Genomic DNA, 21,633 nt, shown 5'->3' on the forward strand with positions numbered 1-21,633 from the left:
ATGATGCTCAGCCTTTACAAGTGCACACTTTTGTGTTTCTCATTTCTTTCTCCAACACACAAATGTAAAAATGAGTTTTCAGCTACGACTACAATTCATTTTTCTTCTCTTCATGTGTCTATGTGTAAAAAAAACTCCACTGTTTTCCAAATGACTTTTAATAAATGGTCACATATATGTTTGTTAATCTGAAGAGAACTTCTAAAACTTGTGGCTTTTACCACAACTTGGCCCAAAACTGATTAAAATTGCTAAATGACAGACAGACAGACAGACAGACAGACAGACAGACAGACAGACAGACAGACAGACAATTTCTTTAATATCCTTTATGTTTAATCTCTTTGATATGAAAGCACATTATCCTCTTTTATCAACCATATATGTAATAAATATGTTTAGTTTACAACCAACAACAATCAGCTTTATTGCATCAGCAGATTGACTACATTTGTTCTGCGGTAGGCCTTTTGAAATGTGTAAAGAAATTATATTTATGGATAGTTTGTAACGAAATAGTTTCCAACTGTACGTTTAGGAGCCATTTCCCAGCTTCGCCCTATACGGGCATGTTTAATAGTAGGCTAAGTATCCCACAGAAGGTCGATTGGCCAACATTTCTGCTGCAGCATCACTTCCAGGGTTTTCTCTTGTCTCTTATTTTGTGGGAGGTTAAGGTGTTTTGAATTAGGAAGTCACTTTTTATCATTCAGTCGCTTCACTTTATTCATGTGTCCTATCCACAGAAGATACACTCCATGACAATGGCATTCCAAAAAGGAGACCATCACAATCTTGGCTTCAACTTTAGCTCACACAAGAGAAATGTGGACTGGCGACGGATCAATGTTCTGAACATTGATCTACTGGTGAGGACGGTAGATATCGATGCCCTTCAGGAATACATCAGTGATGTCACCTACTGCAGCTTGGAGACTGTGCGGTGTCCGCGGTGCATGTCCCCCGCAGACCCGACATTAGTCAAACTCTTTCGGCTGGCTCAGTTGTCACTGGAGTGGCTGCATCATTGCCAGGAAAAACTCATTTCTGGCTTGCAAAACACAGAGGATAAGCTGAAATCCAGTGAGGAAGAGTGCCAAAAGCTTAAGGACAAGAATAAGGAACAGGAGGAGAAGATGAAGGGGATGGTCTCTGAGCTGAAGTCCAGGAGAACTATTATTAAAAAGCAACAATCTCTGTTTGCAACAAACATCAACAACGGCATCCAGGTAGCGTTCAGATGTTAAAGCCTCGCTCCTGAGGAATATTAAAACCATTGTTTTAACAAAAGTCAGTCAAAAGGTCTGGTTTTCGAAAAAACAAAAAAAAGTTAAATATTGGCTCTGTTGTCTTTACTTTCAGTGTGGACACTGTGAGAAGAACTACCTGAATGCCTTCTTCCTTCAGAAACACATGCTGCGGCGTCACCCGGACCAGTGCCAGAACTGTAAATACTTCACACGTCACATTCATGTTCCACTGGTGTGGACTCTAAAAACCTTGTTTTTTACATCTTTCCAGTAATGGTTAAAATTGATCAGAAGAATTCTGAGATCGAGAGTCTGAAACTGGAGATCAACAGTCTGAGGATGCAGCTGGCCCAAGCAGCAAAGGTAGAAGAACCACACTGCTGTTGGGTTTGTGATGTGACTGAAATGTTTGGGAAGATGTCCAGACAAAACCATTTCTGTAAATCCATGTGGTGAAAAACAGAATGTCATTGTCTCCTTTGACAACCAGGAGCAGCAGGACAAGCTGGAGCTGCACTACGAGAAGGAAAAACTGAAGCTGGAGAAGTCAGCGATGCAGGTGGAGGCCGAGAACCTGAGGCTGAAGGCGGAGAACCTCCGTCTGCAGCACGAGAAGCTTGAAGAGCAGACAAAGAGCAGGAGGCTGCAGCAGGAGTTGCAAAATGAAAAGGAGGAACGCCAGCAGCAAGTCATGATGTTCCAGGCAGAGATCCTGAATCTGGAGGAGGAGAAAGTGGAGTTCCAAAATGGAAAGGAGGAACTCCAAGAGGAAACCACGATTCTCCGGGCAATGGTCCTGAGGCTGCAGGAAGAGAAAGTGGAATTGCAAAATGGAAAGGAGGAACTCCAGCAGCAAACCACGATGCTCCAGGCAGAGATCCTGAGGCTGCAGCAGGAAAAAGTGGAATTTCAAAATGGAAAGGAGGAACTCCAGCAGCAAACCACGATGCTCCAGGCAGAGATCCTGAAGCTGCAGCAGGAGAAAGTGGAGTTCCAAAATGGAAAGGACGAACTCCAGCAGCAAAACACGATGCTCCAGGCAGAGATCCTAAAGCTGCAGCACGAGAAAGTGGAGTTCCAAAATGGAAAAGACGAAATCCAGCAGCAAAACACGATGCTCCAGGCACAGATCCTGAGGCTGCAGGAGGAAAAAGTGGAATTTCAAAACATAAAGGAAGAACTCCGGCAGGAAACTACGATGTTCCAGGCAGAGATCCTAAAACAGCAGCAGGAAAAAGTGGAATCTCAAAATGTAAAGGAAGAATTCCGGCAGGAAACTACAATGCTCCAGGCACAGATCCTGAAGCTGCAACAGGAGAACCTCACGCTGGAGTCAGAGAACAGCACCCTGAAGGATGTGAATGAGGTGAACAGTGACACTCAATCGGTCCCTACAGATGTTCTAATAATGGTTCAGATGTTCACCTGGTCTTTATAGAGATATTCTTAAACCTTCTGCTCAAAATGAGCCTGATTGAAACAGATCCTAGTTTGTGATCTCTTAAGCAGACTCCGTTCCAATGTCTCTGTGTGTGTGTGCATGTATGTGTGTGTGTGTGCAGAAACAGGACCACAGGGTGCAGAAGAAAAACAGGAGGGAGCAGAACAAAAGCCGGAAGCAGACGGTAAGGACGTCAGCTTCACACCGGCTGCCACTCTGACACAGGCTGCATAATTAGGTTGAGAGAGGAAGTGAAATAACACATGATCCCCCAGAATGTGCAGCGCACGTTAATGAGCATTTTCACTATGGATGTATGGTGAAAAACACAAATGGGGAAATTCTAGACTTAAATTCGTTCGAGCTCGGCAAGTTTTTTTTTAAAAATAATGAATGTCTCAGCCTAAGAGTGACGGTTCCCTGACTCTCTGGCCTTAACGCTTTGGATTGAGGTACAACTTCATGCAAACATTAAAATGATCTGTCATTTCACAGGGGAAGGTCTCCATGCCCACTCCAACCCAGAGCTCCACGATGTAAGGAAAATTTGATAGTGTGATGAATGTGATTAAGGAGATCAAAATATACTTCTCCTCTCTTTAAATAGTCACACCTTCATGAGCAGCTTTGCATGGCTTTGAATTTAACTGATTTAATCTGGCAACTCCTCAGATTTGTTGATGACTCCTCAAGTGACGAAACGTCCAGTGAACAGGAGGAGACTAAAATACGAAAATGCCAGTTACAAAAGCAGGAGTGTGACACATTCCAGAGACCCAGTGAGGACATGCGGAAATTGTCCCACCGTCCTCAGCTACCCAGTCAGTCTGAGAGAAATGAACTGCAGACTGACAAGAAGCTGACTGGAAATAAGAAGGAGAAACCTGGTAAAGGTCACTCACTGTCCACCTCCCACCCTAATTTAAACATGCAAAATTGTGATGAACTATTGGTGATTGTGTTAAAATGGTCACTTTATGTGTTCAGAGATGCCAGCGAGATCTCAGTTCAGGCTGCCCTCGAAAGTCATCCAGGTAAAGCCTGCAGCACCAGTCAGCAAACTCCTGGAGCAGCCGGCAGAACTGGACAAGACGCCCAGAGCCAAACCAAAGTAAGTCAATGCCATGGAAGAAAATTCAGTTTTGAACTAGACTCTTTCTTGTCGTCCTCCATCAATGTGAGACTATTGATCGTCTCTAAATGTTTTTGCTGAAGCTCTTCAGTGTGACTGATCTTAAAAACTGTTTCTCCAACACCTCAGATACCCTTCTGTCTCAACATCCAGTTCAGGAGAAGAATCTGAAACTGGAGGAGACACCAGTGAGCAGGAGGAGGACAAGCGGAAATTGTCCCGCCGTCCTCAGCTACCCAGGCAGTCTGAGAGAAATGAACTGCAGACTGACAAGAAGCTGACTGGAAATAAGAAGGAGAAACCTGGTAAAGGTCACTCACTGTCCACCTTCCAAACTAATTTAAACATGCAAATCATTGTGATGAACTATTGATGATTGTGTTAAAATGGTCACTTTATGTGTTCAGAGATGCCAGCGAGATCTCAGTTCAGGCTGCCCTCTAAAGACATCCAGGTAAAGCCTGTAGCACCAGTCAGCAAACTCCTGGAGCAGCCGGCAGAACTGGACAAGATGTCCACAGCCAAACCAAAGTAAGTCAATGCCATGGAAGAAAATTCAGTTTTTAACTAGACTCTTTCTTGTCGTCCTCCATCAATGTGAGACTATTGATCGACTCTAAATGTTTTTGCTGAAGCTCTTCAGTGTGACTGATCTTAAAAACTGCTTCTCCAACACCTCAGATACCCTTCTGTCTCGACATCCAGTTCAGGAGAAGAATCTGAAACTGGAGGAGACACCAGTGAGCAGGAGGAGGACAAGCGGAAATTGCCCCGCCGTCCTCAGCTACCCAGGCAGTCTGAGAGAAATGAACTGCAGACTGACAAGAAGCTGACTGGAAATAAGAAGGAGAAACCTGGTAAAGGTCACTCACTGTCCACCTTCCAAACTAATTTAAACATGCAAATCATTGTGATGAACTATTGATGATTGTGTTAAAATGGTCACTTTATGTGTTCAGAGATGCCAGCAAGATCTCAGTTCAGGCTGCCCTCTAAAGACATCCAGGTAAAGCCTGTAGCACCAGTCAGCAAACTCCTGGAGCAGCCGGCAGAACTGGACAAGATGTCCACAGCCAAACCAAAGTAAGTCAATGCCATGGAAGAAAATTCAGTTTTTAACTAGACTCTTTCTTGTCGTCCTCCATCAATGTGAGACTATAGATCGTCTCTAAATGTTTTTGCTGAAGCTCTTCAGTGTGACTGATCTTAAAAACTGTTTCTCCAACACCTCAGATACCCTTCTGTCTCAACATCCAGTTCAGGAGAAGAATCTGAAACTGGAGGAGACACCAGTGAGCAGGAGGAGGTCAAGCGGAAATTGTCCCGCTGTCCTCAGCTACCCAGTCAGTCTGAGAGAAATGAACTGGAGACTGACAAGAAGCTGACTGGAAATAAGAAGGAGAAACCTGGTAGAGGTCACTCACTATCCACCTCCCAATCTAATTTAAACATGCAAATCATTGTGATGAACTATTGGTGATGGTGTTAAAATGGTCACTTTATGTGTTCAGAGATGCCAGGGAGATCTCAGCTTAGGCTGCCCTCTAAAGACATCCAGGTAAAGCCTGTAGCACCAGTCAGTGAACTCCTGGACCAGCCGGCAGAACCGGACAAGACGCCCAGAGCCAAACCAAAGTAAGTCAATTCCATGGAAGAAAATTCAGTTTTGAACTCGACTCTTTCTTGTCGTCCCCCATCAATGTGAGACTATTGATCGTCTCTCTTTAAATATTTTTGCTGAAACTCTTCAGTGTAACTGATCTTAAAAACTGTCTCTCCAACACCACAGATACCCTTCTTACTCAATAATCAGTTCGGATGAAGAATCTGAAACTGGAGGAGACACCAGTCAGCAGCAGGAGGTCATGCGGATATGGTCCATCCGTCCTTGGCTACCCAGTGACTCAGGGGGAAGTGAACAGGAGACTGAAAACAAGCTGGATGTTAATAAGAAGGGGGAACCTGGTAAAGGTTCGTTGTGTGTTCCATATAACGCTATACAGTTTATTAGAATATTGTACTGTATTACATGTCATTGCAGTGAAGCATATTTGATTTGTGTAGACGTTATTATCAGGATATTAAATTGTAAAATACTGCACAGTATAAGAAAACCCAACACAATCGTTTCTAGTTTCGTCTGCTGGACGTTCTGCTGAAGCACAACCAGAGGCGATGACATCTACAGAAGCTCCAAAGAAATTTTCTTTCCTGTAAGAAATGTCAGATTTCTGGAAAAACAAATGATTTTCTATTTATTATTTCCACCTAAATGATAAGTTTTAAATGGTTTTAAATTCCTGCTTATTTCCCTCCAGGAACATATTCAAAAATTTAAAAAAGAAATTGAAGGGAAAAACGGAAAAAAAAGAACAGAATGAAGTAAAATCGGAGAAACCGGTTGAGGGCAGACAGAGTCAACAGCAGACCAACAAGGTGAGTTTGGGGGACAAAAGGTAAGGCCTTTGTTGGTGTCACCGGAAACTCAACAGATGACCGACTTTAAATCTTAGATTTTCGAATTTTAAGTTTTTGAAAAATTGGTCTCCTAAAACTCACAATAGCTCAAAACATGGCCACAAGCTCATGTAACTCAATGCCTCCTTTGTCTTTTTAATTTTGAAGAAAAAAACTCAAAGCTCTTTCAAAAAACCATTTGGAATAAAATCACCGCCAAAAGTTAGTGACGTCAACTCAGCCGAGACAATCGTGGAGGCCCAGAAACCCAAGGTGAGACTGACGCAGTGATGGGACATTGAAGCCGACAAAGTCATTTTGCCACATATAAGAAAAGCAACAGCAACAAATTAGAAGAAAATCCAGGCGCACCTTTCACAGCTCTGTCCATCTTTTCTAGACCCAGCAAAAGCGGATGAAGAGCCACCAGAATATAAGTATTAAAAGATCAGCAACCAGCAGCCAGCCAGCAGCCAGCCAGCTAGAGCAGAAGACAACTGTGAACAAGTATCCGTGGTTCCGCCCTAAAAAGTAAACTAATAGGGAAGACCTAAAGAAAGAGCCATGCAGGAGAAGCGGCCAGCAGTCATGTTGATGGAAATGTATAGTGAGCTACTAGCTCAGTAAATTCTATAGTATGTGCAGTCCAGAATATTTATGTGATGTTTTATCAAATAAATTTAATTGAATGTTGACACGCGCGATTTTAGCAACTGAAACATGCGCGATCTCATAGATTCACTTTGTATGGATGAACTTTGAAGGTTGACTGTGTTGATTAGGATGTGCAAGTGGATGGGAATAAATCCTGGACAATCCCTCCCACCCGCTCCATAACACAGTGGACAAACTGAGAAGCAGCGTCTAAGAACGGTAGAGGAAGTCATTCCTGCCATTACACTGTATAATTCCTCCTTCTCTGTCAGAGCTGTACTCTCTTGACTGGATTTATGCATCAGCTCAGGTGCCCTCCAAACCCATTCAATTACATTAATTGTTTAATGCTTATGTTTTAATCTTATTTCTATATTATTCTATATGTATGTAAATATGCTTATAATTTATTATTGTTTTTATCTCTATGCCTACATTCTAATCTTATTTGTATTTTATTTTATTCTATTTCTATACTTCCCTATGGGGGTTTATAAAGTATATCTTGAATCTTGAAAACAAGCACAACCCTCTGTGTGTGTGTGTGTGTGTCCAAATATTTGTATTAATGAGGACCCCATGTTTCACTGTGGCTTAAGTGTTGTGAAAGAGTAACTACCGTTTTTTTACGACCATAAGGCGCACCTAAAACACTGAGATTTTCTCAAAAATCGACGGTGCGCCTTCTAATATGGAGCGCCTTGTGTCTGCTGTGTGCCTTTGGTAGGTGCACTACGGTAAACGCTCCGCCAATCGATTAGCGACACCTACGCGTAAGGATCCCTTAAAATGGTGCCGGTCAAGCGAGACCTATATGAATGAGGCTTACTTTAAACTGCAGGCCATCGAATATGCGGCTGAAAATGGCAATCGAGCAATCTTAGTGTTTTCGCTTTATGAGGCGGCGGCATCTCTCCATACGCGCGAGGAAAACTGTTGCGCAGCGGCTGCCCGCGGACTACCAGGAGAGGGCGGCCATCTTCCGCACCTACTGCCGCGACAAGATAACGGCGCCCAGCCACATCTATGAGGCAGCGGCGGGCAAGTTATGCCACCATATGCGGGTGGATTGTAGACGCATGGGCTATAATACCGTCTTCATGTATTGTAAGAGCTTTCACAAAATCAACGCTGAAGCGGAACCGGTCGGTGAGTCTGATTCAGATGATTAAGAAGAGGAATTCGGGATGTTGGACAATGAATAGGAACGGGCGAGAGGGCGAATAAAGCTGAGATGAAGGCTGCTCCTCCCACAAGCGCCCTTCTGCTGACTGTTTTTACGTGAGGATGAGCAGACAACAAAAAAAAACAAAACAGCTAGAGACCGAATCAAGTAGGTTTGAAGGAACGCATGATGTGTCAGAGCTGCTGAGTTCATACTGGTTTGTTTTTGAGTACACACATCACCCCCGTGTGCCCCAAATAAATGCAACTACTCTACTTATAAGCACGGTCAAAAAACAAGATGGTTTCCAAGTTTAAGTTTAGGAGCCATTTCCCAGCTCTGCCCTATATGGGCATGTTTTTCCATGGCACTGTTGCTTGTTGAGGGTCAGGCCCTGGGATTCTGTAAAGCACCTAGAGATGATTTAGATTGGAACAGATGCTATATAAAGATTGATTGATTGATTTGCTCCATTTGAGTTTGTGGGTTCCTGAACATGAACTAGCGACAGGCAGACGAATGCCAACTCCTTGGCGCACAAGTGGCAAAGGCCCAAGTCTGGAACTTCTTGAGTATGAAATGCATGCCTAAGTTAACTATTTGGCTATTCTTCATAAAAGAATACCCACATATGTTTCTGAAAGGCAGCAGCAGGAAGAGGCGCAACAGAGGCTCGACGAGCACCACAGTGAAACCACGAGATAAGGTATTTGTAAAGGTGTTCCGGAGGAAGTGGTTTGACGAGTGTCGTCAAGGTCCATTTGAAGTTGTGCGTTGAACTGCTGTCCAGGTCAAAGGTTCGCCAACATAGTATCACTTGTCGCATTGTGTCTAGGCTCAGAACAAAGTGGCACCAGTGGTACAACCCCGCCTTCAGATGACACCAATTCTACCAGCAATTTTACTGCTGCCTCGGGTGCTAGGAGAGTGAGAGAACTCGCACAATTTCACAATCTTGAATCTATCCATTGGAGAAAAATCTAGGAGAAAAATGGGGTATCGGTTGGTTTCCGTGGTATGTTGTTGTATTTCTTGCCGAAAATATTGACAATATCACTAATGAAACCATAAGAGGCTTTGAACATCTTTCCAATGCTCAGAGGAGTCACAGACTTACGTTGTTGAAAGATGACATGGCTTTAGATTACATCTAGGTTACATCCAATGGGAGCTGTGTTGTTTCAGGTTCTCGGTGCAGTCGTAGTGTGATAGTTTGTTTTTGCACTTTGTCATTGACCTGTGCCAAGGTGTTGATATTGCATTGGATTGGTGTGGTGATGCCTGGCAATGAGACCCAGATGCCGCTCTTAAGTGATAAAGCTTTGGTTGATTCAGATGAGGACATTTCTGACAAGATGGTTGATAAATATGCAGTATATTCGATTGAGATATGATACTCATGCTCTGATATGTTTGTACTGTATTCCTCTTAATGAAACCAATATTTTGTTTGCAAGGATACTGCCAGATCTGTTTCCAGGACAGTAGTTGGGGATCTACGTTGGGGTGACAACTATGTTCGAATGGACTCACTCAAAATGAACAGTGAAAGATGCTGGAGGACACTGAATGAAGATGTGGAACAACTGAAGATGTGAATCACCTGAAGATCCTTCATCAGGGGACTACGAAGTACAAGTTCAAAAAACTGCAATTTGATGTGTTTAACACACACACACACATGGTTTTTGTCAATAAAGTTATTTGGGGGATTTCATCAGTAGGCAGATGTTATGAAAACTCAGGTTTTTGGTGAATAGGGAAATGAGTACTTAGTCAGGGAAAGTTCCGAGGTAAGGTCCGATGGGTTGACCAGCTTGACCATGGACAGTTTTTTGATTTTGTTTCTGAGTGTCTCATTTGTGTTTGCCAAACTCTCCCTGAATATAACCTTTTTGCAAAATTTGCTTGGAGTACCGTAGCTGATCACCATAGACAGAGGGACCATCAGAGACTTGCTCTCACAGTCCACTGAATTTTCATATATGAATTACTCCTACCCAATCAATCTTTTGCTCATGTGCATCAAATTATCCTACTTTATTGGTCACCGTCAACTTCAATAAAACTTGATTATCTTTTTTACTTTGCGCAATTTCGGTGGGGGGGGAGTGTTATGTAGTATCTGAAGTCTATGCCTCTATTCTCTGCAGGCCTTGACCTTTGTAAAGCCACAATTTGTTTTTCAGCCAGCTTGACGCCATCTCAAGATATGTTTTACAGGTGTCCTGCGGCCCTTGTTCTTTTCATGTTTGTGATGGATATCTTGTTTCTTTCCCGTAAGAGAAGCTGATAAGAGGTGATACTGGGGTCCATAGGCTCCTCATTGTTCTTCACACGAGGATGTGTACCATGATGCCTTGCTTCCATTTTTGATAATAACTGGACTCTATTCCATTTGGTTGGCTATACTGTGTTATGAGGTCATCGGAGAAGAATGTGTTTACCTGACTATATAAGAAGGGGTTATCGAAGTAAGCACTTTGGAGATCTTCACCATTTCACCCGCAAAAACTCCCTCGTGCAAGCTGCGGTGTCTGATTGATACCTGACTGTTCTCTCCAATAAACATCTCTTATAACCAAGTATGTGTCTGCGAAGATTCCTTCCTCATCAACACCTCTCGATTACCACCAGAAGAAAATATACCACAGGACAAACTCCCATAAACCCTCAAGCACCCTGCAGGGGATATAGAGTTGGCCCAGTGTTCCACAGAAAGGACCAAAACCACATCATTTCTATGAAATCCAGTGTTCAACTATCGGTCGAATTCTCTACTCCGGTGCTCTGGCATAGACCTTGCCAGGCACGCTGAAGAGTGTGATCCTGCTATAGTTGGAACACACCCTCCGGTTGCCCTTTTTAAAAGGAGGTACCACCACCCAAGTGGCACTGTCCCCAAATGCCATGCGATGTTGCAGAGGCGTGCCAGCCAGGACAGTGAGGAGCTCCTCGAAATATTCCTTCCACCGTCCGGCAATATCCCCAGTAGAGGTCAGAAGGTCCCCGTCTGCACTATCAAAAATTAGCAGAGCACTGCTTCCCCCTCCTAAGGCGCCGAATGGTTTGCCAGAATCTTTTCTCGCCTGACCCATAGTCTTTCTCCATGGCTTCCCCGAACTCCTCCCAGACACAAGTGTTTGCCTCCTGGACAGCCCGAGCTGCAACCTGCTTGGCCTGCTGTTTGGGGAGGTTTATGGGGCAACATGGCCAGATAGAACTCCTTCTTAAGGTTGACAGAGTCCCTTACTTCCAATGTCCACCACCATGTTTGTGGCCCGCCGCAACAACTGGCACCAGAGACCTTGCGTCAACAGCTTGATGCTGCTGCATCAGCAATGGAGGGAGGGAACATGGTCCACTCCGACTCGATGTCCCCCAGCCTCCCTTGGGATATGCGTTGAAGAGAATTATTTTATCTTGTCAGCATGTGTTATACTATATGTTTTTGTTTTATGTTACAGTTAGTTTAGAAGTTAGAAATACTATATACTCTTTAGTAGGAATACACATAAGCAAGTCAGTTGACCCTTCCTTGACCTGAATACTGGTCAGACAGTTGGAGCCAGGCAGACAGGAAATGGTAGACCCCCATCGTAAAACATGACAACGTAGTTTACTGGTGTTGATAAGTTCCTTGGCAGGAATATGACTTTGGACCTGGCCATCTGGAGAAGATAATGGAGAAGAAGGACCACACCAACACCAAAGGAGGCTGGAAGAAGAAGATGGGGTCATCCAAGAAGAAGGACTGGATTGGACTGAATTAGCATCAATAATTTACATATATCTTTCTATAAAAGACTGGGTCAAGGGATAGTTAGGTCGTCAGACTTCATGCCCTGACAATTGACTTTGTTGTTGCTAGGGTTATGAACTGGCCCAGAGCTCTGTAATATTTGTATCTTGAACTGATTCTGTATGCTAAATACATTTTGAAATTGACATTTGTTTACTTGAAGTCTTCATTTAAAGAACACGCGGATTGGCAGTGACACACGAGAGGTATTGCAATCCAACAGCGTGAAGCTCTTCTGAATGTGGGAGTTGAAGATCTCCCTGGTAGAGGGCTCAGCCAGATGTTCTCAACAACTCCTCACATTACATTTGGGTCTACTGGGCCTGTTTAGCCTTCTCCCTTGCCAGTGAATCCAACTCACCACTAGTTTGTGAGTGGTTGACAGTGCAGCCCCTCTCCTCAGCCAAGTGTCCAAATGTGCACGAATGGACACCGTTTTGCATGAACACGGTGTTTGTTATGGACAAACTGTGATGAACACAGAAGTCCAATAACAAAACACTACTCGGTTTCAGGTCGGAGAGGCCATTCCTCCCAATTACACCACTTCAAGTGTCACTGTCTTTGCCCACATGGGTGTTGAAGTCCCCCAGTAGAAGGATGGGATCCCCAGTCAGAGCACTTTTAATCCCCCCCCCTCCTAGGGACTCCAACAAGGCTGGGTGTCTGTGCTTCTGTTTGGCCCATAGACACAAACAACAGCATGAGACCTTCCTCTCATGGATCTTCCTGTGGGTGGGGAGTCTACAGGAAGTCGGGCATATGTCGCCATTTCGGGCTGCACCCCGGTCCGGTCCCTTGGGAATAGCCCCGGCCACCAGGCCTTTGCCTGTAAGCCCCGACAAGACGTCCACAGCCCAACCAAGGTGAGTCAATGCCATGTAAGAGGATTCAGTTTTGAACTAGACTCTTTCTCGTCGTCCTCCATCAGTTATACTATTGATTGTCTCAAAATATTTTTGCTGAAACTCTTCAGTGTGACTGATCTTAAAAACTTTCTCCAACACCTCACATACCCTTTTGTCTCAACATCCAGTTCAAGTGAGGAGTCTGAAACTGGAGGAGACGCCAGTGAGCAGGAGGAGGACATATGGATATTGTCCTGCTGTCCTCAATTGACCAGTGAGTCAGAGGGAAATGAACTGGAGACTGACAACAAGCTGACTGTAAATAAGCAGGGGAACCCTTGTAAAGTTTTGTTGTGTGTTCCATATAAAGCTATACAGTTTATTAGAATATTGTACTGTATTACATGTCAGGAGGAGTGGAGGAGTGGAAAACAAGACAAACTCAAGAGGAACGCACGAGAGGGAGAATAAAGCTGAGATGAAGGATGAAGGCTGCTTCTCCCACAATCGCCCTTCTGCTGACTGTTTTTACGTGAGGATGAGCAGACAAAAAAAAACAGCTAGAGACTGAATCAAATAGGTTGGAAGGAACGCTTGACGTCCCAGAGCTGCTGGGTTCATACTGGTTTGTTTGTTTTTGAGGACACACGTCACCCTCGTGTCCCCCAAATAAACGCAACTGCTCTACTTCTAAGCACGGTCAAAAAACAAGATAGTTTCAAAGTTTACGTTTAGGAGCCATTTCCCAGCTCTGCCATTTATGGGCATGTTTTTCCATGCCACTGTTGCTTGTTGAGGGTCAGGCCCTGGGATTCTTCTGTAAAGCACCTAGAGACGATTTAGATTGTAGCAGATGCTTGGTTGATTGATTTGCTCCATCTGGGTTTGTGGGTTTCTGAAAATAGAATGGAATAGATTGTTTCATTCATGATTGGTTACCATGTTCAGATTGTCTTTAATTTCTTTAATATCTTTATGTTTAATCTCTTTGATATGAAAGCCTATTATCCTCTTTTATCAACCATATATGTAATATAAATGTGTTTAGTTTACAACCAACAACAATCAGCTTTACTGCATCAGCAGATTGACATTTGTTCTGCGGTAGGCCTTTTGAAATGTATAAAGAAATTATATTCATGGATAGCTCGTAACAAGATTGTTTCCAACTGTACGTTTAGGAGCCAATTCCCAGCTCCGCCCTATACGCGCATGTTTAATAGCAGGCTAATTATCCCACAGAAGGTTTTGCAGGATGCGTGGTGTTATCAGGGTTATCTCAAAGCTTTGGGACTGGTTATGGTGGGAGAATGTGGAGAACAGGGAAATTTCACAGATACATGATTATAATTAGATTTTGGGAATGATGCTCAGCCTTTACAAGTGCACACTTTTGTGTTTCTCATTTCTTTCTCCAACACATAAATGTAAAAATGAGTTTTCAGCTATGACTGCAATTCATTTTTCTTCTCTTCATGGGTCTATGTGTAAAAAAAAACCTCCACTGTTTTCCAAATGACTTTTAATAATTGGTCACATCTATGTTTGGTAATCTGAAGAGAACTTCTAAAACTTGTTGCTTTTACCACAACTTGGCCCAATACTGATTAAAATTGCTAAATGACAGACCGACAGTCAAACAATTTCTTTAATATCCTTTATGTTTAATCTCTTTGATATGAAAGCCCATTATCCTCTTTTATCAACCATATATGTAATAAAAATATGTTTAGTTTACAACCAACAACAATCAGCTTTATTGCACCAGCAGATTGACTACATTTGTTCTGCGGTAGGCCTTTTGAAATGTATAAAGAAATTATATTTATGGATAGTTCGTAACAAGATTGTTTCCAACTGTACGTTTAGGAGCCATTTCCCAGCTCCGCCCTATACGGGCATGTTTAATAGTAGGCTAAGTATCCCACAGAAGGTCGATTGGCCAACATTTCTGCAGCATCACTTCCAGGGTTTTCTCTTGTCTCTTATTTTGTGGGAGTTTAAGGTCTTTTGAATTGGGAAGTCACTTTTTATCATTCAGTCACTTCACTTTATTCATGTGTCCTATCCACAGAAGATACACTCCATGACAATGGCATTCCAGAAAGGAGACCATCACAAACTTGGCTTCAACTTTAGCTCAGACAAAAGAAACGTGGACTGGCGACGGATTAATGTTCTGAACATTGATCTACTGGTGAGGACGGTAGATATCAATGCCCTTCAGGAATACATCAGTGATGTCACCTACTGCAGCTTGGAGACTGTGCAGTGTCCGCGGTGCATGTCCCCCGCAGACCCGACATTAGTCAAACTCTTTCGGCTGGCTCAGTTGTCACTGGAGTGGCTGCATCATTGCCAGGAAAAACTCATTTCTGGCTTGCAAAACACAGAGGATAAGCTGAAATCCAGTGAGGAAGAGTGCCAAAAGCTTCAGGACAAGAATAAGGAACAGGAGGAGAAGATGAAGGGGATGGTCTCTGAGCTGAAGTCCAGGGGAACTATTATTAAAAAGCAACAAACTCTGTTTGCAACAAACATCAACAACGGCATCCAGGTAGCGTTCAGATGTTAAAGCCTCGCTCCTGAGGAATATTAAAACCATTGTTTTAACAAAAGTCAGTCAAAAGGTCTGCTTTTTGGAAAAAAAAGTTAAATATTGGCTCTGTTGTCTTTACTTTCAGTGTGGACACTGTGAGAAGAAGTACCTGAATGCCTTCTTCCTCCAGAAACACATGCTGCGGCGTCACCCGGACCAGTGCCAGAACTGTAAATACTTCACAAGTCACATTCATGTTCCACTGGTGTGGACTCTAAAAACCTTGTTTTTTACATCTTTCCAGTAATGGTTAAAATTGATCAGAAGAATGAGATCGAGAGTCTGAAACTGGAGATCAACAGTCTGAGGATGCAGCTAGCCCAAGCAGCAAAGGGAGAAGAACCACACTGCTGTTGGGTTTGTGATGTGACTGAAATGTTTGGGCAGATGTCCAGACAAAACCATTTCTGTAAATCCATGTGGTGAAAAACAGAATGTCATTGTCTCCTTTGACAACCAGGAGCAGCAGGAAAAGCTGGAGCTGCACTACAAGAAGGAAAATCTGAAGCTGGAGAAGTCAGCGATGCAGGTGGAGGCCGAGAACCAGAGGCTGAAGGCGGAGAACCTCCGTCTGCAGCAAGAGAATCTTGAAGAGCAGACAAAGAGCAGGAGGCTGCAGCAGGAGTTGCAAAATGAAAAGGAGGAACGCCAGCAGGAAATCATGATTCTCCGGGCAATGGTCCTGAGGCTGCAGGAGGAGAAAGTGGAATTGCAAAATGGAAAGGAGGAACTGCGACAGGAAACCACGATTCTCCGGGCAATGGTCCTGAGGCTGCAGGAGGAGAAAGTGGAATTGCAAAATGGAAAGGAGGAACTGCGACAGGAAACCACGATTCTCCGGGCAATGGTCCTGAGCCTGCAGGAGGAGAAAGTGGAATTGCAAAATGGAAAGGAGGAACTGCGACAGGAAACCACGATTCTCCGGGCAATGGTCCTGAGGCTGCAGCAGGAGGAAGTGGAATTTCAAAATGGAAAGGAGGAACTCCAGCAGCAAAACACGATGCTCCAGGCACAGATCCTAAAGCTGCAGCTGGAGAAAGTGGAATTTCAAAATGGAAAGGAGGAACTCCAGCAGGAAACTATGATGCTCCAGGCACAGATCCTGAGGCTGCAGCAGGAGAAAGGGGAATTTCAAAACGGAAAGGAGGAACTCCGGCAGGAAACTATGATGCTCCAGGCAGAGATCCTAAAGCTGCAGCAGAAGAAAGAGGAATTTAAAAATGGAAAGGAGGAACTCCAGCAGGAAACTATGATGCTCCAGGCACAGATCCTGAGGCTGCAGCAGGAGAAAGTGGAATTTCAAAACGGAAAGGAGGAACTCCGGCAGGAAACTATGATGCTCCAGGCAGAGATCCTAAAGCTGCAGCAGGAGAAAGAGGAATTTAAAAATGGAAAGGAGGAACTCCAGCAGGAAACTACAATGCTCCAGGCACAGATCCTGAAGCTGCAGCAGGAGAACCTCACGCTGGAGTCAGAGAACAGCACCCTGAAGGATGTGAATGAGGTGAACAATGACACTCAATCGGTCCCTACAGATGTTCTAATAATGGTTCAGATGTTCACCTGGTCTTTATAGAGATATTCTTAAACCTTCTGCTCAAAATGAGCCTGATTGAAACAGATCTTAGTTCGTGATCTCTTATGCAGACTCCGTTCCAATGTCTCTGTGTGTGTGTGTGTGCATGTATGTGTGTGTGTGTGCAGAAACAGGACCACAGGGTGCAGAAGAAAAACAGGAGGGAGCAGAACAAAAGCCGGAAGCAGACGGTAAGGACGTCAGCTTCACACCGGCTGCCACTCTGACACAGGCTGCATAATTAGGTTGAGAGAGGAAGTGAAATAACACACGATCCCCCAGAATGTGCAGCGCACGTTAATGAGCATTTTCACCATGGATGTATGGTGAAAAACACAAATGGGGAAATTCTAGACTTAAATTCATTCGAGCTCGGCAAGTTTTTTTTTAAAAATAATGAATGTCTCAGCCTAAGAGTGACGGTTCCCTGACTCTCTGGCCTTAACGCTTTGGACTGAGGTACAACTTCATGCAAACATTAAAATGATCTGTCATTTCACAGGGGAAGGTCTCCATGCCCACTCCAACCCAGAGCTCCACGATGTAAGGAAAATTTGATAGCGTGATGAATGTGATTAAGGAGATCAAAATATACTTCTCCTCTCTTTAAATAGTCACACCTTCATGAGCAGCTTTGCATGGCTTTGAATTTAACTGATTTAATCTGGCAACTCCTCAGATTTGTTGATGACTCCTCAAGTGACGAAACATCTAGTGAACAGGAGGAGACTAAAATACGAGAATGCCTGTTACAAAAGCAGGAGTGTGACACATTCCAGAGACCCAGTGAGGACAAGCGGAAATTGTCCCGCCGTCCTCAGCTACCCAGTCAGTCTGAGAGAAATGAACAGCAGACTGACAAGAAGCTGACTGGAAATAAGAAGGAGAAACCTGGTAAAGGTCACTCACTGTCCACCTCCCACCCTAATTTAAACATGCAAATCATTGTGATGAACTATTGGTGATTGTGTTAAAATGGTCACTTTATGTGTTCAGAGATGCCAGCGAGATCTCAGTTCAGGCTGCCCTGTAAAGTCATCCAGGTAAAGCCTGTAGCACCAGTCAGCAAACTCCTGGAGCAGCCGGCAGAACTGGACAAGATGTCCAGAGCCAAACCAAAGTAAGTCAATGCCATGGAAGAAAATTTAGTTTAGAACTAGACTCTTTCTTGTCGTCCTCCATCAATGTGAGACTATTGATCGTCTCTAAATGTTTTTGCTGAAGCTCTTCAGTGTGATTGATCTTAAAAACTGTTTCTCCAACACCTCAGATACCCTTCTGTCTCAACATCCAGTTCAGGAGAAGAATCTGAAACTGGAGGAGACACCAGTGAGCAGGAGGAGGACAAGCGGAAATTGTCCCGCTGTCCTCAGCTACCCAGGCAGTCTGAGAGAAATGAACTGCAGACTGACAAGAAGCTGACTGGAAATAAGAAGGAGAAACCTGATAGAGGTCACTCACTGTCCACCTCCCAATCTAATTTAAACATGCAAATCATTGTGATGAACTATTGATGATTGTGTTAAAATGGTCACTTTATGTGTTCAGAGATGCCAGCAAGATCTCAGTTCAGGCTGCCCTCTAAAGACATCCAGGTAAAGCCTGCAGCACCAGTCAGCAAACTCCTGGACCAGCCGGCAGAACCGGACAAGACGCCCAGAGCCAAACCAAAGTAAGTCAATGCCATGGAAGAAAATTCAGTTTTGAACCAGACTGTTTCTTGTCGTCCTCCATCAATGTTAGACTATTGATCGTCTCTCTTTAAATATTTTTGCTGAAACTCTTCAGTGTGACTGATCTTAAAAACTGTCTCTCCAACACCACAGATACCCTTCTTACTCAATAATCAGTTCAGATGAAGAATCTGAAACTGGAGGAGACACCAGTCAGCAGCAGGAGGTCATGCGGATATGGTCCATCCGTCCTTGGCTACCCAGTGACTCAGGGGGAAGTGAACAGGAGACTGACAACAAGCTGGATGTTAATAAGAAGGGGGAACCTGGTAAAGGTTCGTTGTGTGTTCCATATAAAGCTATACAGTTTATTAGAATATTGTACTGTATTACATGTCATTGCAGTGAAGCATATTTGATTTGTGTAGACGTTATTATCAGGATATTAAATTGTAAAATACTGCACAGTATAAGAAAACCCAACACAATCGTTTCTAGTTTCGTCTGCTGGACGTTCTGCTAAAGCACAACCAGAGGCGATGACATCTACAGAAGCTCCAAAGAAATTTTCTTTCCTGTAAGAAATGTCAGATTTTCTATTTATTATTTCCACCTAAATGATAAGTTTTAAATGGTTTTAAATTCCTGCTTATTTCCCTCCAGGAACATATTTAAAAATTTAAAAAAGAAATTGAAGGGAAAACGGAAAAAAAAAACAGAATGAAGTAAAATCGGAGAAACCGGTTGAGGGCAGACAGAGTCAACTGCAGACCAACAAGGTGAGTTTGGGGGACAAAAGGTAAGCCCTTTGTTGGTGTCACCGGAAACTCAACAGATGACCGACTTTAAATTTTAGATTTTCGAATTTTAAGTTTTTGAAAAATTGGTCTCCTAAAACTCACAATAGCTCAAAACATGGCCACAAGCTCATGTAACTCAAGGCCTCCTTTGTCTTTTTAATTTTGAAGAAAAAAACTCAAAGCTCTTTCAAAAAACCATTTGGAATAAAATCACTGCCAAAAGTTAGTGACGTCAACTCAGCCGAGACAATCGTGGAGGCCCAGAAACCCAAGGTGAGACTGACGCAGTGATGGGACATTGAAGCCGACAAAGTCATTTTGCCACATATAAGAAAAGCAACAGCAACAAATTAGAAGAAAATCCAGGTGCACCTTTCACAGCTCTTTCCATCTTTTCTAGACCCAGCAAAAGCGGATGAAGAGCCACCAGAATATAAGTATTAAAAGATCAGCAACCAGCAGCCAGCCAGCAGCCAGCCAGCTAGAGCAGAAGACAACTGTGAACAAGTATCCGTGGTTCCGCCCTAAAAAGTAAACTAATAGGGAAGACCTAAAGAAAGAGCCATGCAGGAGAAGCGGCCAGCAGCCATGTTGATGGAAATGTACAGTGAGCTACTAGCTCAGTAAATTCTATAGTATGTGCAGTCCAGAATATTTATGTGATGTTTTATCAAATAAATGTAATTGAATGTTGACACGCGCGATTTTAGCAACTGAAACATGCGCGATCTCATAGATTCACTTTGTATGGATGAACTTTGAAGGTTGACTGTGTTGATTAGGATGTGCAAGTGGATGGGAATAAATCCTGGACAATCCCTCCCACCCGCTCCATAACACAGTGGACAAACTGAGAAGCAGCGTCTAAGAACGGTAGAGGAAGTCATTCCTGCCATTACACTGTATAATTCCTCCTTCTCTGTCAGAGCTGTACTCTCTTGACTGGATTTATGCATCAGCTCGGGTGCCCTCCAAACCCATTCAATTACATTAATTGTTTAATGCTTATGTTTTAATCTTATTTCTATATTATTCTATATGTATGTAAATATGCTTATAATTTATTATTGTTTTTATCTCTATGCCTACATTCTAATCTTATTTGTATTTTATTTTATTCTATTTCTATACTTTGTAAATACACCTGCTGCTATTTGTGTCTATACACTATAGTTACATTCCTTCATGTCTATGCTGCTATTACAATTCAATTTCCCTACGGGGATTTATAAAGTATATCTTGAATCTTGAAAACAAGCACAACCCTCTGTGTGTGTGTGTGTGTGTGTACAAATATTTGTATTAATGAGGACCCCATGTTTCACTGTGGCTTAAGTGTTGTGGAAGAGTAACTATAGTTGGGCCATAACTCAAGATGCTCTTCGTTCAGGAGACACCTCAGGGCCCACATTACACCCAGTGAAACTCAATCACAGCCCACGCTAAATCGATAATCCTGGAGATAGTCGGTGGGAGGGAAAGAGAGAACGATGGTGGGAGAATGTGTAGAGGAGGAGGAGGAGGAGTGGAAAACAATAGGAACGGGCGAGAGGGAGAATAAAGCTGAGGTGAAGGATGAAGGCTGCTCCTCCCACAAGCGCCCTTCTGCTGACTGTTTTTACGTGAGGATGAGCAGACAAAAAAAACAGCTAGAGACTGAATCAAGTAGGTTTGAAGGAACGCATGATGTGTCAGAGCTGCTGGGTTCATACTGGTTTGTTTTTGAGTACACACCCTCGTGTGCCCCTAATAAACGCTACTGCTCTACTTATAAGCACGGTCAAAAAACAGGCAACCCCCCCCCCAAACAAAGATAAAACTGAATTCAAATCATTGCTGTTGAGAAGATTTCAGGAGACTCAACTCAAACTCACCTAAACTCAAATTCATGTGCAGGTTTCCCTTTGGGATGGTGGCAAAGGTGAAAGGTCAACCCTCGACCCACCGGGTCACAGCTAGACGTCAAACCTAGACGCACCTTAACACGTTTAGAGTTCTAATCTGAAACTAAAGCGAGAGAAGCGAGACAGCTGGGACGAGTGCGGCTCAGAGATGGACACTCACCACCTTTCACCCCCCCATTTAAATTGGGCACTCATTTACTTTCACAGGCACCCCTTGACTCTCTCAACCTTCTAGTTGCTCGACTCTCTCTCCAGCTCCCTCTGTCTCTCAGCTATTGTGGCGTTCACCCCCCACCTTTTTTTTTATTTTCCCCCATCCAGGACTTGTTTGT

At 43.5% G+C, this 21,633-nt stretch overlaps 2 protein-coding genes and 1 long non-coding RNA gene across 6 annotated transcripts; all 3 read left to right on the forward strand.

Moving 5' to 3' along the window:
- The first annotated feature begins 546 nt into the window (after positions 1–546).
- LOC130524600 (trichohyalin-like) lies at positions 547–7,393 on the forward strand. 4 transcript variants are annotated; one of them, XM_057030874.1, is made up of 20 exons: positions 547–1,229; positions 1,363–1,447; positions 1,522–1,613; positions 1,741–2,043; positions 2,548–2,616; positions 2,813–2,875; positions 3,187–3,227; positions 3,364–3,578; positions 3,679–3,802; positions 3,953–4,128; positions 4,231–4,354; positions 4,505–4,680; positions 4,783–4,906; positions 5,057–5,232; positions 5,335–5,458; positions 5,613–5,794; positions 5,958–6,036; positions 6,142–6,259; positions 6,449–6,553; positions 6,681–7,393. In XM_057030874.1, the coding sequence occupies exons 1-20, from the start codon at positions 759–761 to the stop codon at positions 6,813–6,815; spliced, it is 2,982 nt and encodes a 993-aa protein (XP_056886854.1). In that variant the 5' UTR covers positions 547–758; the 3' UTR covers positions 6,816–7,393. The 4 variants fall into 4 exon arrangements, with proteins under 4 accessions (XP_056886854.1, XP_056886851.1, XP_056886852.1 ...); XM_057030871.1 differs by having other exon boundaries at positions 1,741–2,616; XM_057030872.1 differs by lacking the exon at positions 6,449–6,553 and having other exon boundaries at positions 1,741–2,616.
- A 167-nt stretch (positions 7,394–7,560) lies between these two features.
- Positions 7,561–10,684, forward strand: LOC130524635 (uncharacterized). The gene is made up of 2 exons (XR_008950176.1): positions 7,561–8,083; positions 9,557–10,684. It is a non-coding gene; the product is annotated as an uncharacterized LOC130524635 (long non-coding RNA).
- A 5,490-nt stretch (positions 10,685–16,174) lies between these two features.
- On the forward strand, positions 16,175–18,475 carry LOC130524634 (bromodomain-containing protein DDB_G0280777-like). The gene is made up of 6 exons (XM_057030916.1): positions 16,175–16,852; positions 17,053–17,115; positions 17,427–17,467; positions 17,604–17,818; positions 17,921–18,044; positions 18,195–18,475. Exons 1-6 carry the CDS (start codon positions 16,193–16,195, stop codon positions 18,436–18,438), a joined length of 1,347 nt encoding a protein of 448 aa, XP_056886896.1. The 5' UTR covers positions 16,175–16,192; the 3' UTR covers positions 18,439–18,475.
- The last annotated feature ends 3,158 nt before the right edge of the window (positions 18,476–21,633 follow it).

Source organism: Takifugu flavidus, chromosome 4 (assembly GCF_003711565.1).
Source record: "Takifugu flavidus isolate HTHZ2018 chromosome 4, ASM371156v2, whole genome shotgun sequence".
Classification (NCBI taxonomy): domain Eukaryota; kingdom Metazoa; phylum Chordata; class Actinopteri; order Tetraodontiformes; family Tetraodontidae; genus Takifugu; species Takifugu flavidus.